Raw genomic sequence first — 17,440 nt, forward strand, 5'->3', positions numbered from 1 at the left:
CTTTGAACTACATGTAAAACCAAGTGACTGTTTCGAAACTTCAAGGATTTTTTTTCAGGATGTAAGAATTTTGCTGATACAGTCTTCACTCGTATTTTAACTGAACCATCAGGACACACCAAGAGCAATGTCTTGTGGCCATCTGGGCCACCGTACCCTGATCCTGCCTTTTCTGTCCTCCTACCCCCATCTCCCTTCTCCTCTCCCCTTTCTTCTGTCCCTCTGTTGAGCCGTTTGTAATTGAGATTCAGGCCCACAGATGGATGTGCCATGGATGCTGGCTCCGACGTCGCCGTTACACGTCCAGCTATCTGTGGAGCCGAAGACATGAGAAGAATCCCTCAGCTTCAAGGCCCCTGCATCACCGAGGCAATTAGAGCAATCTCCCGCCTTGAGAAGTGAGAACGGGCCTCAGTCAGATGATGGTAATTGCAGTTTTCATGCACGGGGCCCCGCTCCCTTTTGTAATGCTGCGACAACCTCGCATGTTCAGCCAACCCAAACTTGTGTCTAATTAATTTGAATCTGCAATTTGCATAATTGAATATTTACGCAATTGTAATGCATTCTCCACCTTTTGCAACTGACATCAGCTTGTGTTTGCAGACTCAGACTTGTCAGGCCATTGACTCTTATGTGTACAGCAGCAAACATTGGTACATGACAGGAGTTTGAATGTGACCCTGTCACACTCACAGGCCAAAAGTGCTCTAGATTGAAAATGCATGTTTGTACAAGTAAATTGCACAAGAAGTTTCAGACAAATGTGGTTTACACAAAGCTGATATATATATATATGCTATTTTATTCAGTATAATATTAGCAGAGAGACCTGTGGCAGTAGTTGACCAGACCAGCCATTCCAAGGTCTAGGCTGAAGACTGCAGAAAGCAATCCCCTGTGCGGTAAAGACGGGTTTCTGAGCGACGTCATCGGTGAGATGCGGGGTAGTACCTGACAGTTTATGTGGAGATCACCATGTGAAACTGTTTTTGTGCCTTAAACTGCACGAATCGCCAACATAATGGCTGGAAAATGCTCATTATCCAAGAAGGAAACCTCCTTGTTAGCTCAGAGTGCACAATTAGCTATCAGAGCCTAAAAAGGCGGTGGATGGTTTTGCACTGAAACTGCAGGAAGCAATGGCGGTTATAAGGCACCTCGGACTATTTGTGCGTGTTTATGTTGCGTGTGCATGCGTAATATTGCCAAAGTGTGTCAGGTGCTACGATCAACAGGTGATAGGCTGACGTGCGTTCAGAGCTTCAGTGTGCGACTCGGTGACAGCTGGTAGAGGTGCAGACTGCTGGCTTTGGATGGAAAATGCATCCCGTTATTACGCTTATAAATAACAGGTGTGCAGAGTCTCTTTTCATCATCCTCTGTGGCTTACCAATAACACGTATTAAATCCTGTACTGACAGTTTCTTATGAGTGAACACATCTGGCATATACAGTATCTACTGGCTGGTATATTCTGAGCAAACAGCAGGATTTTCAAACATGCTGACATTGTAACTAAAATGCATTGTATTTGCTCTTATCCCGTGCTGCCTATTAATGTTTTGTGGCGCTCACAGTTTAGGTCTCGCCACCTGTAGAGCTGTGTGGTCATGAATGTGTCATGTTAGCTAGTATGAGCTGATAGATTTCTATCAGAGTGTAGTGTGTGGTAAAAAAAACAAAAAAAAAAACATTTTGGAAATGCAAGGAAAAGTGCTGCACACAAATTCACCTCTAAACATTACTGTTTCCAGTAAGTTGCTTTATTTCTAGAAACTGAAAATGTCCATATATAAGCTGTCATGACATTATGGCAATGAGTTTGCTATCCCCCTGCGGTGAGCGCATCCTCAATTGTTTGTAAAAGGAAAACCTGTCTAGCGGATTTATCACTATTTGCCGGTGCATAGTCACAGCGGGAGCCCAATTGTTTTCTGCCGCTCCATGCATCTGCTGGCGTAAGCTAATGCAACTGTGTGAAGCCACTGTTGATATTAACACAACATTGCTGCATGTCTCAGGCAGTAGTGGGCCTTTATTGTGAAACAACGGCAGGAAGTATTGACAACAGGAGGGTTTGCTGGCTAACGAACGCTTGACTCGTCACTAAGTGACGTCTTATCCAAAAGAAAACCCATTTTTCAGCACTTCGCATCGGGAGGACATTAGGAACACTGCATGGATGACGTCAGAGGTCGTCATCACGTCCCCGACAAAGCCTGACATTAGCAAGATTCATCTGTTTTTTGCTGACCTCCAGTGGTTTGCAGTGCAGACAGCTCAGCACTGTTTGTAAAGTGTTTAGCAGTGGTTTTCTTTCTTTTCTGGCTCGTGACCCCTTAAAAAAAAAAAAGGTACACTCAGTGGTCACTTTAATAGGTCACACCTGTACAACAGAATGCAATCCAATACAACAGCCTGGCCATAACATCTGTCTTCATGAAGTTTATAATGTTCAGTTTTTGGTGACATTGTAGCACCTACGAAACTAAAACAAAAACCAAACATTAGAACAAAAGTAGACTTTGAGGCAGAACAGTTGTACTCGTTTGCATTAGATTCATGTACCTAATAAAGTGGACACCGAGTGTATGTCTGCTTACAGCCCCCTTGTCACAGCTTGCACGTCTACAGATTGCGATTGTGATTATTTCTTCTTGGATTTGTTTTTAATAAATAAAAGCAGAATACCTGTCCGATTCCTCTCGCAACCCCAAAATGTACATTATCTGTACATTTACAACAATAGCAGTAATCTGTGCCGGTTCAGTGGATCAAACAAGTTGGCCATAATGGCTGCCCTATAATAATAAATTAATTAATTAATTTAGATTGATTTGATTAAATAAAGAAATCTTCTGTAACTACACAACTTCCCCCCCACCCATGGACTAGCCACTTTGCAAAATCTTGCGACTTGCGTGAAAGCGAGTAGTCGTGAAAGCCCAGTGGACACAGGTTACAGTGCATCTGCTTCAGTGAATTATAGCCAAAGCAATATAATCAACGGGCCCAGGAGCGCATGTATGGATCCCCTCAGCTACCTCAAAACATCTGCACTGAGTCAACCTGGAAACGACCAAACACCAGCAGCACTGGCCTGCAGACAGCTTCACACACAGGTACACACACCTGCTATCAAACACAGGATATTAATGCCATGCACAGAACGAGCTTTAGTGACTGGTATCTGATCAGTTGGCTGGGTGGCCAGCTGGGCAAACCAGAGAATGTGGTTATTCTCTCCAGAGTGAAAGTACAGCTGCCATCCTGGAGCCTGCTGTTTGTTGTTCTCCCTGTAATTAGGTAGATTCAGGGCTGCCAGTAACACACACACAGACACACACACTCACACACACACATCCACACCAACCTACATGCTTGTCAGATTTCCTCATCTGGTTGTTCGGGAGTACAGGAAGATGTTTTTCATGAACAGTAGAAGAAGAAACGAGACAGAAGCTGAAGTAGAAACCCCCCTGGTGTTCAGAAGGGCCGCACATTGTCACAAAAGCATTTGGAGCTTGTTTGGCAAACAAAATATGATTTAAAGCTTTAAAAGCGCGACGTCATTGCTAAATTCCCCTTTTTGTGGAATACACCACCTGGCACTGATGGTTATGATGCTTTTCTGCACACACCTTACTTCAAAGCGTGAGAAGAAAAGCAGGAGAGAGCCCTGTGTCCCCAAATGTGAAGAACGCCACTGTTTCCACAGCGCTAATAGCTTCTCTGTGCATTTAGTCTGAAAAATAAAGCAGGAAAAAAAAAAAAAAAAGGACAAAAGACATCTAATCCTGTTCCATAAGCGCTATTCATAAATGTGCAGGAAACACTTCACGGAGAGAGCGAGGACTCCGAAATCACTTTTTTTCCACCTCCCCGGCACCATAATGATTAAATTCATTAAACTCTCTTCAAGTAATTGCTGCTCATCTATGGCAGAGTAAATATTCAATTAATAGTGCCTTTTAGATAACTGTGATTCCTTCAATCCATCGCGCATAGCCTTGCATGTCTCCCAGTAATTAATTAAAATTTCTCTTTAGAGGTCAATAAAATTTCCGTTAACTATTCATTAGCCACAGTACAGGCTAGCACAAACATGTATTAATAGATGAGTTCATCTTCCCTATGCAGTTGTCGTGCATGTGTGTGCGTGCGTGCGTGCGTGCGTGTGTTGAGAGGGGGGCTGGGGAGGGTTAATCTTTCTCTTTGCTTTCCTCCCGGGCAGAAAGTGGGCTTAAGCTCTCTCTGTGTGTCGAGGTGGCGAGCGGAGCCGAAGCAGAAGCTCTTTACCAGTCTCCGTAGCGTGTTTGGCCAAGGCTGACTGGCTGCCAAACAGCCAGAGACAGAGCGGGGATGAATCAGCACTGACAAGGTGAAGCCAGCTTCGTGTTCGCTGGCTGACAGCTCAGGTGCTCAGAGAGATGGAGACACAACAGATTACATTTAGGCCACTGCAGAGAGAGAGAGAGAAGGGAAGAGAGGGGGAGATAAGCGAGAGAGAGAAAGACAGAGTCCAAAATGGCTTTTGGACTTTGGAAAGTTCTCTCAGAGATGAATGAGAAAGTTGGACTGGTCTGTGTGGGTGTTAATGTGCGGCGGTCCTTGAAGCCTACCAAAAATGTGATGCAGCAATAAATTAAGCAACACATAAATAAAAACAAAGGTATGTGGGGTTTCCTGTCTTTAAAATGTGGAGAAATGATGCATCACGTTCAGTTTTGATGATTGGCTTTCCCTTCTTCCAAGGTCTTCGGGTGTACATGCCCACATGCCTTGAGTAGAAAAATATGTAATGTATTGTGTTGTGTGACTGCAGACTTCTATTTATGCTGGGGCTTTCTTTTGTCCAAAAAGGGTTACTTCTGATGCTTTGGTGCATGCAAATCTGTATATAGAGCTCTAGATACTAGAGATACACGTGTCTGTATATTATATATCTATATATATTTTTTTTTTAAATGAAAATAGTCAGTTAAGACCAGCCTTAACTAACTTAAAGCTAATGTTCAGTTATTCCTATTCCATGTAGACTCTCCCCCAAAGAAAAATGACAGCATCAGTTTTTTGTGAAAACTCCTAAAAACAATATATGTTTCTGTTTAACTGACAGAGTGCTACTGGCTGTGTGAATCATAATTCACACAGCCTCAAAGTCTGCATAGGGAAGAGGTCAGGGTTAGGGATGCATGGATCCAACTTTTTCTCTCGCAAAACCAATCCTGATTCTGATTATTTATCCAACTACATTGTTTTGGTGTGAGTTGCCGAGTTTTGGAGATATCGGCCGTAGAGATGTCTGCCTTTTTTGCATATAATGGGACTATGTGGCACTCGGCTTGTGGCGCTCAAAGCGGCAAAAAAATACATTTGAAAAACTCAACAGCGATGTCTCTTTCCAGAAATCCTGACCCGGTTACTCAAGATGATCCACAGACCTGGTTGTGAGCAGTTTCCTGCAGGAAAACAATTTTCTTTCTTCCAATAGTTTCTACATAAAACTGCCTACAACAAGGTCTGTTGAGGCAACTCACACCAGAACAATCTAGATGGATAAATTGCACTACAGGTAAGAAAAAAATCTGTATTTTTGAATTGGGGGTGTACTGTCCCTTTTACAGTGATTTTTAACCACTGTGAAAGGCACTGACTGCTGACATCAAAGAGAAAACGCTTATATGGGTAATTTTGGAAGGCAAGGACAAGCAATGTATTTTGTTGTGTAGTTTGGAGAATTGATAGCATATATCTTCATCAAAGCAAGTCCTCACACCTAAACAACAGAATAGGTCACTTGTCAGTGTCTTCCAAAAGAACTCACATGTTCAAGGTGGCATCTCTCTTACTGATTCATCCAGAGACAATTTTTCTAGAGCGATGACATTGAGCATTGTCCCTTAATGTTTGAGATGCAACCCTAAATAACACAGTGCCCTGTCTGTACTTCTCTCTCAACTCTCCTCTACTTCCCTCTGATTCATCCTAATAACAATAAAATTGTGCCACTGTGAGTGATGTCCTTACTCCGGACACACTGCAGGGTAGCTGCTCTCAAAGTGGTGTCCTTAAGGGAGCAGCAGGGGAGCCCTTGCAAAAAGAGGAATTGTTAAATTTAATTTTCATTTCAAGTAGAAATTATGCCAGTGAGAAAATGTATGAGTGACTATTCTAATCACCGGTTTCCCTGCCAATTCTATTACATTCTCTGAGCCTACACAGACCTGCAATTCGATTCTAAATGACTAAACTCCTCTAATAACAGGTCAGAATACCAACATCTGATCAGACGGGACATAACACGGGTCTATTTTAGGATTCTGTTGGATATTGACATCTAATGTAGCAGTGTACCATAGGTGGTAAAGTGCAATGCGTCCTATGCGCTCTGTCATTGCCCAAGGCTAACCCTGTACTCACTGCTGGCATGTAAACATAAACTAATAATAACATTAATCTTATCGTGCAACTGTGCATTTTTCAAAGCAGCCCATCTGTGAAGGCTTACCAATTAGCTGCTGTCATATGGCACAGGATGGAACTGTCCTTGGTACACCACTGTACAGGAGAAAATAATAAACAATATGCTCGACTAATCTGCTGTTAGGCTGCAGGACTTCATCTGTAAAGCCATTAAGTTAATGTTAAGGCTTTTCTTGAACCAGAACACATCCATTGCGCATCTCTGAATAGGTGAATTGTTCTATATTTTATCACCAGGAGAGTGTTCGTTGGACAAATAGCTCACATTGTCTGCCAACACAAACAGCAGTCAGGAGCATCGATCAGGGAAACATACCTTATCAAACTACAATAGCTCTGAAACAACAACCAACACAATAGTGACTAGCACTAGAGCCGTGTAGCGCGACATCTCAGAGATCCAACCAGCAACAAAAAAATTAGGCAACAATGCCCCAGCATCCATCGAGCAGACAACGGAGAATACCGCGTGTGTTTGCTTTTGTGTGTCTTTACCTTGCGTCCACCTGTGTTCAGCTTTATGGGCGTGAGGAAGGGGTCAAAGATCATGTGGCTGGTCTCGATGTTGACTGGTGACTGCCTCTTCCCCACCGAGCACAGGTTCCAGGCCGAGTTTACCAGCCCCCAGAACGACGGCACTGCAACACAAAAGACAGAGCAGGTGTTCAAAAGGGTGAGCGTCTGCACAAACGAGATAGGAGCGCATTCCACCAAGAGGTCACAGTGACGGGCAGAGTTTGTGCTTTTTTTTTTTTTTTTTTCAGACCTGCCAGACTCACAGTGGGAGAAATGCAATCAGCAGGATTCAACTGATGTGGGCTTTTAGCTCCTAAATTATATTTCTTGTAACGTTTGAAATCTTTTTCAAATTCAAAAATTTCTCTAAGGATTTTATTGTTTGTTGTATTCTTTATTCCTGTTGTATCTTCATAACTATCATCTTCATACCTCATTTTTTGTGTTTTTAAACTTCAAATAGAATTGGAACATGGGTCAGTAGAATATCTTGTTTTGGTCCGCTTTAGTACATGGTCATATCATAGTGCATGTTCCTGTACTTATTATGTCATACTATGGCTCAAACTTTGTGCAGGGGAGAACATAAATCAATACATAAATAAATAAATACATGAATAAAAAAGCAAAAGTCCTTTAAGCACATGAGTACATATAAGAATAATCATTACACAAAATTAGATACTTCTAGTTGATACCCCACTCTCTCCAACTCCTATCCCCATGCTTTGCTTTTCATTAATTCTTTCAGCCTTCACTCAACCCGGTCCACTGAGAGCAGTTCACTCTCTTTTGCATTCATCAATACAGCCTCCCAGATACAAACAGTATAGTATATGTATGTTGGGAATTCAAAGGTCCAGTGGGTAACATTTAGGTGGAGCTATTGGCATAAATGGAATCTAATATTTATATTTATATAATTTATAATTTTATATATATGAGTATGTTTTCATTAGTGTATATACGCCTGAAAATAAGAATCGTTGTGTTGTCATTACCTTAGAATAAGCCGTTTTTATCAACGTAGGGAGCGGGTCCCCTTCCATGGAGGTCGCCATTTTGCACTGCCATGTTTCTACAGTAGCCCAGAACGGACAAACCAAACACTGGATAGATACTAGACAGGGCCGTTCGCGTTTTTTGCGAGTTTCGCGGCCACCGTAGTTTCTCCTACATGCTTGGAAGGGGAGGGTGAAGCGAGCGGTATTCAAATGGTTGCAAACTGCAATTTCACCGCTAGATGCCTCTCAATCCTACACACTGGACCTTTAAGCACTGTCCATAGAGCACAAACAACTATTTACTGAATTATAAAATCAAGAAAAAGCCAAAGAAAACAAGTGAGCTTTATAAAGAAGTGCACTGATTTGACTTCTGACACTGAAAGAAGTGGAGTAGTAGAGTAAAAAGTTTAATGCCTGAAATATAGTGGAGAATAAGTATAACGCAACTGAGGGGTACATGAGGGGTATTCCAGCAATGTAGCATTGCACTTCCATGAAGTTGGGAGACTCACAAGAGACAGATCTGAGGAAGAATGATCAAATTCAAAGCACAAAAGGCAAAAATATCCTCACTTTTAGTTCAAAACTAAAACATTTCCAGCAATGCAATTAGATCGTGTCTTTTTGTTAAACACCAACATCTTTCAAACTTCATGCCCCCAGTTTGTTAAGCAGGCTTTTTGTTTTTTAAAATTTCTCTCCAAATCCGGGCCATCCAGTTTACCCAGATGGCATCACTATGACATCATCAGGGGATATTTTCGCAGTCTTGACAAAGCCTCTCCAGAGCCACAGAAGACATTACACAACTGTTTTTACAGACTGATTTCACTCCCCATGACCAGTAAACTGATTTGATGTGTAAAATTGCCTCTTTAAGGAATTCCCATCACCTTAAAAACCATAAAAATATAGCTAATCAAACTTCATTATATCCGTTTTACCAAAGTTTGATGACTGGACACCAAATGGAATATATTTCATTTTTATTGGACAAAAAATGATTGCCTGTCTGTTTCTAAACATTAGCATTAGCTACATTAAGCTAACATCCTGTTCCTTGTATGTTTGTATTGTGCTTCATCGGAATCCATTTAATTTAAAGTGGAAAATAATTCAGGAATTGTGACAACTAAAACAACAATGAATGGAGCTCTTTATCAAGCCTGTGGAAAGATTCGGTCACCTTGGATACTTGCTAGTATTCATTCCTCACCTATTTTTAGGAGCTATGTCACACTACAAGTCATTTCATTTGTAACATTATAGGCTGCTGTGCCCATATCATCCATCTTGAAGATGCAGTAGCATGGACTGCTAGTCTCATATTGTAGTATCAATGCCAAAGTGAGAATCATGAAGTTTGTGGGCAAAATTAATCTGCAGTGACTTTTAGCAATTTGGTCAAAACCTCCCTCTGAATAGAGGAGATATTACAGAAGTGAGAGAAGTGGAATCAGCCTATAATCAGCAAACACATGTACTATAAGACTGAGAGGACAGGATGGCACAGTGAGAGAATGTCAGCACTGTGGGCGTGATAGGCATCTCAGCCAGTCATTTTCTTATGTAAGACTTGGCCACCGGGACCAAGAATTCAATTGCTTCAACAGGGTGGGAAGCAGAGGCTTATCACCGTCAACTCTAGCAAGAGGCAGTTTTTGCTACAATATCTGCTGGAGCCTAAAGCAGCATTTTCCATTTAGGAACACAGCATTGAGTAGAAATGAGTCACTGGAATGTGCTATGCAAATTCCACTGAGATTTCCAACAAAAGCTGAGATAATTTAAAAATATGCAAATTCATGATGACTGAGAGGGAAGCAGACACGACACAGTGTGAATTCAAAGCTAAAGATTCTGCAAGTCAACAAGTCCTACAAGACTCTGAGCCACAGAGTTTGTTTGGGGTGCGCTTACAGTAGACATGCTGTACGGAGAAAGCCCTACATCACTGTTCAGATAAAAGCAGAGCATTCATCACCCTTTCTACCATGAACATGGTGTTAGCTGGGGGTATGTGCAGATTTGATTTGCAGATGGTGTTTCCCACAATGAATAAATATCAGCAGAAAGCATTTGGCGACAGTAATTCAGCAAACACAAGTGATTGAGCTGTCTGAGCTAAGAATAATGTTCTTAGCTGACTTTAAAGCTGCACTAATAAATATGTTTATATTAACAATGGGTCAAATGTGTATTGTCAAAGGTGTCGTTTGTAATAAAAAAAAACAACAGACAATTATGACCCGACTCTGTAGTTCCCCTTAGTTCTACAGAGTATCTTAGCCTCTTTAAATTCATGGTTTTGTGTCAGTTGTTCTCAGCGAACAATATCTGATAAACCCACTGTACGCTACCTGACCAGCACCAAACATTTAGCAGCTAGCAGCCAGGTATTTTTCTCAGGAGCTGGTGGAGACGAAAAAACAGCTAAAAGAGAGTGAATATTAGACTTACATTCATCAGGTGGCCAGAAACAACAACTCCAAATGAATGCTAATGTTGCTCTGTGTCTGCTGGATGAACTGTTTGCTAACAGCCATATCAACTTTACAAGGTAATATATAATATGTTAATGTTCTGTTTTCAGTTTGTTCTGCTGCCCCCAAGTGGCCAAAAAAGCAATGAATTCAGCTTTAATATTTGAAATACGACCAAGCTGATATACATTTGAATTAAAGTATTCAGTGTATTACAACTTGGTTTTTATTTCCATAGTTTTGGTCATTATTTCTATCAGTTATGATAACTTTGTATTCACTCAAGAGCCCAGGGGCCCCAAAAGTCCCAAATCACTGTGGTGATTAATTGTAATTTTGGGAATATACAATCCAGAAGTGACAAACCAAACACTGGCTCTAGTTTTTCGCGAGATTCGCAGTCACCGTAGTTTCACGCTTGGAAGGGGAGGGTGAGGCGAGCGGTATTCAAATGGTTGCAAACTGCAATTTCACCGCTAGATGCCACTAAATCCTCCACACTGGACCTTTAAAGCAATATAGAATAGATAATATAATTCTTCATAATATATTTACACACAAACTTTGCTGAAATGTTAAACTTTTGAGTATCTTTAGTTTTAAATACAATGTAGGAAATGTGATTAACAGAAAAACCTTTAGATTATTATTTAATCCACTTAAAAGTCATAAGGTCACAAGCTGGGCTCAACATACCCTGGTACAGTAAGTAAGCAGCTATCGTAAAAGCTGCTTAGAAAGACTTTCCCTGGAGCTTATGTATTATTTATCCAAACTCATGTCTAGTAGAGATAAGGTAGCACCTTGATATAATGTTAAAATAAAAATAATACCTTTTTATGGTCATAGCAACTGCAGTTATGTTTCAAATCATTTTGAAATAACCATCCAGACTTAATCCTTCACTGACTGAAAGATGACAAATAGGTCCTCTATAGATACAGAGTGGTGACTGTGCAACAGACATAAGTTGTGGCATACTGTAAGACCTTAGTCACACAACACTGGGTCACACTGCAATAACAAGCTTTGCTTGGTAATCCTTCTGGAGGTGGGAGTTCTTTCTGTGAGCTGACAATACTTTGACTTTATCAGGTCAGTAAAAAAATGTGTTGACCTGCACCACACCAGACTAAAATAGTAAATACTGTAGCTTTATGAGATATGCCTCTAAACTTGACCTCAAATACAATTTTGGACATTATGCTGACTTTCAGAGTCCTTACACACCAGGAGGCAAGTTGCTGCCTTTATTTATGTCAGCAGAGTGTGGCGGCAGCTTTGTCTGCCAGTCCAGTAGCAGCAGCAGCAGCGGCAGCATGGGACAAGAATCTTTCTCCGTTTCTGCTATTTGTACAGGAGCTTGACGAACTTTGGCAGGTTGCCCTCTTTAGCTCCGATGTCCACGAAAGCCCTAACCAGTCAACTGCAATGTTTGACCGAGATGCAGAAGGAGTCTCTGGTGATTCTGGTGAGCTCTGTATAGCATATCAGTGGCAGGTACAACTAAAGCTACTTCATAGTGTGAAAAGGCCAAGTTTCTTAAGGGAGCTCATGGGTTTACTACAAGAGTAGTAACAGGACAGTCCCTCCAATCACCAGACGTAGAAACCTAACGAATGCAACGTGGGAAGCAAAGGCTTATCACACATGCTTCCACAGGGCTCACTGAATGGCTTAATGAGGATGGAAATGATGTCAGTGTGAATATGCTATGGCCTTGACAGCCACCAGATCTCAACCTTACTGAACACCTATGGGAGATTTTAGAGGGACATGTTAGACAGGGCTCTCTACCACCAACATCAAAACATCAAATGAGGTAATATCTTTAATCCCTCCAGTAGAGTTCCACACGCTTGGAGAGTCTATGACAAGGAGCACTGAAGCTGTTCTGGAGGCTCGTTGTGGAACAACACCTCATGAACTATGCTTTTCCTTCCTAATTTGTAAGCGAACTGTACGCGTCCAGAATCACCCTGGTTGGATTTAAAGAGATGGGTGCAAATCTATGAACTTAAACTTAATTAGTGACTGGTTAGAATTCTAACAACATTGATAGAATGTGTTTTCTAGTCTCTGGCACTTCTCCTGTCTCCTTGGGTTTCCAGGATTGATCACGGTGAGGATGCTGGAATCACACAACCCTATTGCCATACAAGAATGTCAGTATTGTAGGATTCTGCAAAATCCTAGATTCCATTTAGAGACAACATTTTCGATGAAATACTACGGTTTGGTTATGGTAAGGCAAATGAACTATGGTTATGGTGCGGTTAACATTAGGCAACTAAAACACTTGAAAGTGTGCTGTTATGGTTTAAAAAAAAAAAGAACATTAACTGCAGCTCTTTGACAGGACGTGAACTCCGGGGTCCCACATGAACGTTTGAAGTGCTACATGCCCATCCGCCAACCTGACCTGCCCACCCATACTTTCCCCCTCGCTACAGGAAGGACACACTACTTCCTGCACTGGCACTAGATGTGAATCGTGAGGTGCTGAATCACCCAATCTTGACACACTTCCAGTCACAACATTATTATTATTTATTTATTTGTATTTGAAAATGGATCGTAATTTACTTTACAACAGTATGTATGTACTTTTTAAATGTTTATATGCTGGAAAAATTGCAATAATTGCATCGCATATACAGCATTGGTAATTCTTTTTTAGTTTTTTTTATATTTCTTTTTCTAATTCATATTTTTATTCTAATTCTAATTATTATTCTTTATTGCACACAAGAGGATTCCACCTTGCATTTCATTGCACATATTGTATGTATGTGACAAATAAAACCTTTGAATCTTGACTCATATGCACATTTTGAGTAGCTATAACTGGTATTGGTAATGACCCACAAACCATTTTGTACCATGGTGCATAAAATCTTTACTTCTTACTCCTTCTAATTAGCTACATGCGTTGCCAACACAGACCAATGGGAACAAACCAGTAATGAGCCACTGTGTTAGCACATCATACTAAAGCCACCCAACAAGTGCTGTTCAGTTCAATCCCAGGATTCCTGCTGTTGGTAGAAATGGAATCTATCACTATCTGTCTATAGGAGGAAAAAACAGCAGACAGAATGAACAAATATTTGTCATCATTTGTTAAAGGTAGCATTGAATAAGGAAGTAACATGTTTCATCGGGGAGGGAGGTTCAGGGGAGAGAGAGAGAGACCTCTTCTGATGCAACATCCTTCATGAAAATGACAGGAAATCCATGTGCAGAATGGGAATTGGAGTGTGAGCGAATCGATCCATTAAACCCGGGCCCCTTGTCGTAAATGTACACATAATTATTAGCCGTTGATAGATTCGTGAATGTAACTTCAGTGGCAAGGGACATAACTCACTGCTGACAGAGGCACAAGCAGCTCTGTCAATAATCTACACACACCCTCCTATAGAACTGATACTCCTATATTTCACAGCTGCTGGCGAGCATTAGAGCCATTTTCATTTCTTATTGGCAAGCTATAAAAGTGGACAGGGATATATTGTGTGGCCTTTTGCAGATGTCGGACAGAGTAGATGTGCAATGTGCAAGTGAAAAGGGCAACTGAGGGTGGGAGGCATCTGTTTCATGGCCGGTCCTCATCACACTTTTTTTTAATCAAAGGGCCTCAGCAATTAGGATTTCACGTGGTGGAACATGGTTTGGACTGATTAAGCAAAAAAAAAAAAAAAAAAAAAGGACATTGAAAAGCATTCCCAGCAACTGTGTCGCTAACTTAAAACAATAATGACAATCTTTCCAGCTTCTTACAGTACACTACATCTATTTGTCATCTCTCTCTCTCAAATAGTACTTAGTGAATGTGCAGGAAAATACAGTTAAAGGTCCATAACAGTCCATAATCAGTATCAGTCACTCTTTAATTCCAAAAAATGTCTGTGACATTTGACACATTTTTGTTATCTCATGGTATATATTGTCCTATCACCCAACCCTACTGTATTTTTATTAAGTATATGATATTAGATTCTTGAATGTCTTTTTCTCTTTTATTTTTCATTGGTTTGTCATGGGGAGCTCACCTGAGTAAGCCTCAACATTTTTTGGGGGTGTTAGTTGTATGTTCTTTTGGATGGTTGACTGCTTGGTCTCTACTGTAGCACCGGCTGTTGTCCTTTTGGAAGCATTTTAAATGTATCGAATGCCTGTTGTCCCTTGTTGGGTGAAAGGCCTAACAAAGGTCGCTGGATCAGAATGTGGCTATTCAATAAATTGACCATACGTGTAGACATTTCTTACTTTGACTCATCACGTGTCTGGTATAGATGTATATGTCCAGCCTTTCCAGACATCCATTGGTTTCCATTCATTTCCTTGTGGTATAAAAATCTGGTCACAGACACTTGCTTGAGTTGTGTAATGCATGCTTTTTTGTCAGAGTTATGTTACATTGCACAGTAAAGCAGATTAAGGACTGACTGACTGTAAATGTTTGCTCTACGTTACCTCAATAACTTGCAAAAGTACCAACACATACACTGTACAAAATACTATTTTTTATTTATTTATGATACATTTATACTTTTTGTTGTGGTTATATGTGGTCTTAATGTCTTTTTATGTCTTGCCCTTTGAATCGCATAGTTCTTGAAAGGCACTATACAAATGTAGTACATGGGCTAAGACATGTAAAGCTATCGGTATGGTCCAGTAAAGCCGCAGGACCATGCCAGTGGTTTCGCACGTAGATTCACATATTTACAACCTTAAATAGCAACAAAAGAGATGTCTCTAATTTTACAGGATTTTAAGAAATCCCCACAAAGATTTAACACTGATGAGTGCTGCTTTCCCTCGCCCACTTGCTGATATTTAGGAGAAACTTTGCTAAGTTTAAATTTGTCTTAAACTCTAGTTGCCCAGAACTGCATTTGGGTAAATAGTGAGATTCTACATCCATGAAGAGGAATGTTGTCCATTACAGTCACATGTCATTAGTCTGACAGAATGGGTGTTTTCCACATAAAAATGCAGCTATGAGCTCAGTCCTCGGCGTGGGTGTGTGAGGCCGTGTTTGCAGACTAATTATGCGGCTGCCTCGGCTGGGTGCGAGGTGCATGCTGGGTCGTCCCTGCGGGCTTATTAGAGTTCAGGGTTGCGGTGAAGGTGAGATCCGAGGTCTGAGGAGACGCTCACTGGACAATTAAGCCCTACATTAATTACTTCCACGGCCAAATACCTCACAGATATCCATGCAGTTCGAAATCCAAAGTCTGGAGAGACATAGTTTCTTATTATTGAGAGAAGCTCGGAGAATGCTGGCATCGAAATGCATTATATCGACCACAGCCAAAGAGGTTAAAGCTGCCCCCAAACCAGGAAAACGTATCTATACCTCAGACTACTACAGCTACAGAAATTAAAGGCAACCTCCTATTTCCAATTTACACTAAATGAGATGCACACACACATCTAAGAGCACGCATGCATACACACACACACACACACACACACATACAAAGACCAGCGTTTCTGGCTGCAGAGGTATGCATTTCATTAAACAGGCCCAGGCGCAGAGATAGCCTTAATGAAATGTCTTTATTCTGTCAACTGGATATGGATGAAAAGTTAGAGTAATAGTCTTTGGGAAACAGGAGGGAATTGGAGAAATGCAAAGTGCACACACACACACACACTCACACACACTTACACAGGCTCAGACACATGCACAGCCTTTCTCGCTCTCCTGCTCTCTTCCTCTCCCAAAGACCCAGATGCATCCTGTACATCAATTTCTTGGATGAGCTTCAAGAAAAGGATAAAAAGTGCCTTCCTTTTGTAACTGCTGATGCAAAGTTGCAAATTTGCCCGCAATGGGAGAGAGAGAGCGAGCGAGAGAGCGCTGAAGGAGACCTAACAGCTTGGGGATAAATGCTTACTTAAGCAGGTATAGAAACCAACATCTTAATGATAATGAATGTCTAAGAACAGCATTAATGGAGCTGTCATATTCTGCTAGCTCTCAATTTGAGACACTGCTCCAGCGCTGCAGGTTCCATCTTGTTTACTCACTGGGGGGGGGGCATTTTAACAGACATTTTGGTGCGTCTATAAACAGAAAGAGATGTGTTTTACATAAATGCTGCGGACAGGGACAGCACATTTATGAAAAAGTTGTCGTGGTTTTTTGAGGCAGAGGGAACTTGGAGACGGCGTAAGGGCTAGTATATATATCACACATCTTTGCACACATGCGGTTCTTGGCTCGTATGAAAGGTGTATAGAAGGAATATTTTTGTAACCCGGGATGTGTGAACAGGACATCGATTGAATGGCATCCAGATAAACACAACTCCGGGAATAAATTGGAGGCAAACAACAAACACTACAGACTAAGTTAGCTCACTGTTTAACTCCCTGAGCTGTCACACTTTGAGACAAAAACAACTAACAGGAGCAACTACGCTACACTTAATGCTGTACTTAACGCTATACTATACTTTAATGCAGTGCACTTTCAACTGCATGTATTATATGGAAGTGCATTATACATTAAGTTCATTATAATGATTATATTCATTAGACAAGCTTACAGGCACAGTCAGTGCCTATGGTATTACTGTTTTACAGTGAGTCAACATTCTTATGCAGAAATCGGAGCAGTTTCCCTCTCCTACAGAGATCAGCATGCAGTGCAGAGATCAGGACCTTGGACAGCTCCAGCTGCAAGAGTGGGAGAGATAGGCTGTGTCTGAAATTACTTCTACTATTCAGTTTGAGTATCTACATTTTACAAGTATAAAATTGATGCACTATATATTGCCTTCGAAAAAATCCCACAAAGGACTGTAAACTGTATTGTCCATTTATTTTGATAACTGTGACAGCAACAGTCATGCAACATTTCACCTGTCAGTAGAGTTCAGCAACCTCGGCTGACTAGTCCCTTTAGAAAGGACGTTTGCTTCTTAT

The 17,440-nt window shown here is 41.1% G+C and overlaps 1 protein-coding gene across 1 annotated transcript in view; it reads right to left on the bottom strand.

Moving 5' to 3' along the window:
• ca10a (carbonic anhydrase Xa) overlaps nt 1-17,440 on the bottom strand; it is a 223,912-nt gene that overhangs the window by 123,364 nt on the left and 83,108 nt on the right. Inside the window, exon 4 of the mRNA XM_044178891.1 lies at nt 6,985-7,127. Within this exon, the coding sequence (XP_044034826.1) occupies nt 6,985-7,127 (143 nt within the window). The remainder of the gene's footprint in view (nt 1-6,984; nt 7,128-17,440) is intronic.

The sequence above is a fragment of the Siniperca chuatsi genome, linkage group LG20 (genome assembly GCF_020085105.1).
Source record: "Siniperca chuatsi isolate FFG_IHB_CAS linkage group LG20, ASM2008510v1, whole genome shotgun sequence".
Classification (NCBI taxonomy): Eukaryota; Metazoa; Chordata; class Actinopteri; order Centrarchiformes; family Sinipercidae; genus Siniperca; species Siniperca chuatsi.